Consider the following 4,895-nt stretch of genomic DNA (forward strand, 5'->3'; position numbering starts at 1 on the left):
CCAATCCCCACGGGCCTCACCCAACCTAATCACGACCAATGGCACCACACAACCCTCCATCAGACCACGGCCTCTGTTGTGGTGGCGGTGGATACTTGGCTTAGGCCCCTCTTGCCCACGCGCACCACCACCCATCCCCTCCCTCACCTCGATGCATTTATCAGCGGTGCCGCCAAACAAACCCCCAATCTTGCAACGGTGGTTGCTTCAATCCGCAAAACCATCGATGAAGCTCGACCAGATTTTCCGGCCATGGACTGGCCTGCCTTTCAGGCGACCACCACCCAGGCTCTCAACGCACTCGACCAGGCACTGGAGGCGCCCGAAGCGTTGAACAACCGCTTGGGTCAATTGGACCCCAACACTGACAACCTAGAAACAGTGCTGCAAGAGCTGCATGATGTCACTGCTGGGTTTGAGCTGCAGCCGGTGCTTCTGGAGCTTCAGACCGTGCTGGCAGCATGCCCAGCTCCACCCACCACGCCAGTGAACGCGCCCAAGACACCACCTGCCGACCTAGCGGCGGCCCTGAGCAAAGTCATCGTTCTGAGCGGCGTGGAACCCAAGCGTCAGGAGCTGCTCACCAGCGCCAACAGCAACCTCAAGCGCCTCGTGCTGGCCTTGATTGATGCCCTGGGCGCCGTGGCAAAAGCGGGAACCACCGACACAATTCATCGCGTGGACACACTAGAGCAATGTGCGCAATGCGTGGATGTAAGTGCACCGCCGCCAGCCGAGGCATTGCCCGAGGCCTGGGAGGAGCTGTGCCAAGCCCACGAAAAGCTGAGCTTGCCCGAGCAGAACGGCCTGGAGCAGCTGATAACATGGAGAGTCGAGCACGACTATGAGCATCAAGATTGGTATCTGGCGTTTGCGCTTCACGAGGCGCAAGCCCTGGTGCAGCAGTTGCAAGACATGATCGACTGGCAAGCCACGACGCTGTCCGTGCTGACTTCGTGCGAAGAGTATGCAAGCGGCATCACGCAGAGCAGCGCAGATCAAGTAGTATCCATTCATGAGGAGGTGGCCAAGCTGCAGAAGAACATCCAGACAACCATGGCATTCTTGCCCTTGGCTCCAGATGAGATGCGAGCTGGCCTCGAGGCTCGATTGCAAACTATGAAGGAGCGCTTGGTCATTTTGCAGCAACAACTATCGGATCAAACACAGGTAGACCAGGTGGCGGCACTGGCAGAGCTGCTACACCAACACTTTCCAGCTCTTCTGGTCTTTTTGCACCCTGACCAGAGCGCGCTGGGAGCGCGGCTCCGCACAGTGCTTGGCCCCGACCTTCCAGCCAGTCTGATCTTGGAGGCCATGACCGAAGTAGACCAGGGTTTGACGCTCTCCAGCCTGGGCCAAGTGTCTCTCCAATACAACCAGAATCACAAGGTGTACAAAGCCCGCGCAGCACTGCCGAATCTTCCTGAGCAAGATTTGGCTGTCAAAGAGTATGCACTTGCTGAGCAACACAAGCAGGATCAGTGCCGGACATTTCTCCGCGAACTGCGCGCCATGCGCCAGCTTGAGCACCCACACATCATCCCAGTCCTTGGCGCGCTCGTGGACGTACACAGTGGGCACCCAAGTGCCTATTTGGTGCAGCCATGGTGTGCACAGGGGGATCTGCAGCAGTGGCTCAGCAAGGCACGCCACATGGCCACCTCGACCGTGATTTCGAATCTGATGAATCAGCTGCGCACGGCCCTGGCGTTTATGCATAGCAAGGGCTTGGTGCATCGGGATGTCAAGCTGAGCAACATCATGTTGGACGGTGCAGAGGACCAGCCTGTTGTGCGGCTCGGTGATTTCGACATTGCCAAGGCCGCCGCTGAAGCCACCATGCTACCATCTACGGCCACCGCATCGTCGGGCACGGCGGGCTATGTGGCACCCGAAGTGCTTTTTGGCCGGGGCCGAGTGGGGGCGCGTCCAGCACAAGATGCCTTTTCCTTTGGCTGCGTGCTCTACAACACCTACATGTACCCACAAACGGTGCCACCTGCTCAGTCACGAGCCGATGAGGTTGTGGGTCATTGCAGATGGAATTTCCAAGCGGGAGATGGTGCCTTTAGCTTTCCTCATTTGGCGGCCGAGGTCAGTCAATTATTATTTTTTTCTCTATGATTTTAAGACGCCCTGGTTGTCGTCGTCGTCGTCGTTGTCGTTGAAGTTGCTCATACCTGTGTTTCTGTGCAGATGTGCGACATAGTGGGCGATCTGTACAAGGAAACGCGAGCCTTGCTGGCAGCAGATCCAAAGCAACGGCCAAGCCTTTTCAGCGCCGGGCAAATCGCAGAACGACCTGTCACGACCCAAGTTGTTGGGCCAGCCATTGATGTCTTGCGCGATGCGCCCGAGCTCATTTCAGAGGTGCGTCTCTTGTTAACTTTTTGGTTCTTCCGCGGATCGTCTGATTTGAATCTACTGGGTGGGTAGGTGGGTGAGCTACTGCAGCAGCTGAACACCGATGGGCGGGGACCAGCGAATATTGCAGTGCAACGGGTGGAGCGCGTGCACAACCCCGTGCTGTGGGAGCGCTACAGCGTCAAGCGACGCGAAATGTTGCATCGCATCAAAAGTCAGGAGCACTATGATCAACTCCAAACGTCCACATTAAATGCACCCTCGGGCTCTCCAGCTCTGCTTTGCGATGCATCCTGTCAAGAGCGTCTGTTGCTCCACGGCATCGCCCCTGACACAATGTTGCGCGACAAGATTGTGCGCCTGGGCCTTGACTATCGCTTTGCCGGCAGCAGCGCTGGCCACCGATTCGGTCTTGGTGTTTACTTGGCCGACCATCCCGGCAAGGTATGGCAGCACTGGCTTTCAATTTCGCCTGTTTATTTGAACGCTGGAGTGCTGACCGCAATGTGCTTACATGGTTTCAGAGTCACCGGTACAGCAATACTGGATCCAACGGCGAACGAATGCTTGTCATCGCGCGAGCCCTGCTGGGTCATGCCTTTGTCCATCCATCACCTCCTTCTGGGGCGCTGGCGCCACCGCTCCTGCCCGCTGCGCCCAACAACGAGCGGTGCGTCGGACAAAATCGCCTGCCCATTGCATGTTGCCTTCAGCAGGGTACCTCTGTCCACCACCTGATCTGACTTGTTGCATTTGCCATTGAATTCTCTTTAGGTATGACTCGGTCGTCGCGACACCCTCTGGGGAATTCCACGAGGTGGTGGTGTTTAAGAATGCCCAAATGTATCCCGAGCTGGTTGTATACTACACGGCCAATTAGGATGAGCTGGACTAGTCGGTGGTCGTTCGCGCCCGATCCGCCGCTTTCCCACGCATATGGACACCCCGTTGCTTTTGCACACAATCAGCGTCATCTACCATGGGTCTTCCCACAGGAGCCCCTATGGAGCTGGTGCGACTTCATTTCCTGACTAACATACGCACCGAGATGTACTGAGCCGTGTCCTCCCTCTTGGGGGCACATGCGTCGACCCCGCGAGCTTTGCAATGTCTTGGCAGACAGTCTTGTCTGATATGCTTGTGTTCACCGTTGTTCGTTGTTGTTTGTTTGTTTGTTTGTTGTAACACCTCTTGGTCTGGTCACTGTGAATGCTTGCCGACCGCAGCTGGCTCAATTGACCTCACGACACCTCCAAATTTCTTGTTTCGTCCCGATGGACGTCTCTCAAACCTCTTTTAAAACGCCTCCTCAACACGACCCGCTTCCTTCAAACCCAACACTGGCCTTTGACATGCTGTGGAGCCTGACAGCTGGCTGTCCCTGAATGAACGGCATACCTTTCCATACATGGATCGGGAGATCAGTATGCCAATCTTCATGTTTTTGCTGCTGGGCAAGCCTCTGGAGCACAGGCTGAGCAGCTGGCTGGAGAAGCGGGGCAGGCTGGCCACGTCCGACGACTATGCTGCATTTCGTCGAAAAACGACCACGTACCTGTATCGGCCAACGCTTCAGGTATTGAAGGACGATTTGAGCTGAGACAGTAAAGCGGTTCAATTGCACTTCTCTCACAGGAGAGAACGATAGAAAACAGAAAGGGAAATATCCAAAAGAAAATGCCACTCACGGTCAGCGGGACCGTACTTATAATCTGGTGGCTAAACACACCCAGAGTGTACGAGAGGGTTCCTCGACGGGCGGCGGCAGCTGCACATCGTCGAGTACATTTATGCAATCCTTCCAGAGGGATCTGGCAGGTGGTCGATGCTTGCACTCCAATACTCCCCCTCAAGCAGAGAAGCATAACTTACGCATATGGCGTTCATGAGCATCGCGGGGTAACGGCTTGGTCAGAACATCAGCCGTCATGTCGTCGGTCGGACAATAAACAATGTCAACCTGGTTACGCTCGTACATCTCGCGCAGAGCATAAAACTTGATCAGCGTGTGGTGTTGTCCGCGCTGGGCATTGCCATTGATCACGTTGGCAATAGCAGGCTGGTTGTCACAGTAGACAAGTGGCTTGAGTTCAGGCAAAATGAGCAACTCGTTGATCAGTTCACGCAGCACAACACCCTTGGCAGCACCACTGTGTGCAGCCATGTACTCAGCCTCTGCAGTCGAAGTCGCAGTCGTGGTCTGGCGCTTCGAACGCCAGTAAATGGGGCCATTGCACAGAAAAATGGCACAACCTTCACGAGACTTCTTGTCATGCTCTTGAGCAAAGCTTGCATCGGTGTAGACTGCAAGTTGCAGCTCCTGTGTATCCTCGAAGCGAATACCCAAATCCTTGGTACCCTTGAGGTAGCGCAGCAGGCGCTTGGCTGCCTGCCAATGAGTCTCATCAAAACACTGGTTGTGAGCACTCAACAGACTCACAGTTGCAGCAATGTCAGGGCGTGTGTGAGTTGCAAGATAATTCAGCTTGCCCATCAGTTGGCGATAAGGAAAGTCGCCCTCAGTCTTG

At 55.5% G+C, this 4,895-nt stretch overlaps 1 protein-coding gene across 1 annotated transcript in view; it reads left to right on the plus strand.

Moving 5' to 3' along the window:
• Positions 1-3,247, plus strand: part of MONBRDRAFT_12993 (uncharacterized protein) — a gene marked incomplete at both ends in the record, with an annotated part of 4,954 nt that extends 1,707 nt beyond the window's left edge. The window contains 5 exons of the mRNA XM_001750884.1: positions 64-2,097; positions 2,200-2,373; positions 2,440-2,811; positions 2,892-3,037; positions 3,142-3,247. Coding sequence (XP_001750936.1) covers positions 64-2,097; positions 2,200-2,373; positions 2,440-2,811; positions 2,892-3,037; positions 3,142-3,247 — 2,832 coding nt within the window. The remainder of the gene's footprint in view (positions 1-63; positions 2,098-2,199; positions 2,374-2,439; positions 2,812-2,891; positions 3,038-3,141) is intronic.
• Positions 3,248-4,895: the final 1,648 nt, after the last annotated feature.

The sequence above is a fragment of the Monosiga brevicollis genome, genomic scaffold (genome assembly GCF_000002865.3).
Source record: "Monosiga brevicollis MX1 MONBRscaffold_51 genomic scaffold, whole genome shotgun sequence".
NCBI classification, from domain to species: Eukaryota; class Choanoflagellata; order Craspedida; family Salpingoecidae; genus Monosiga; species Monosiga brevicollis.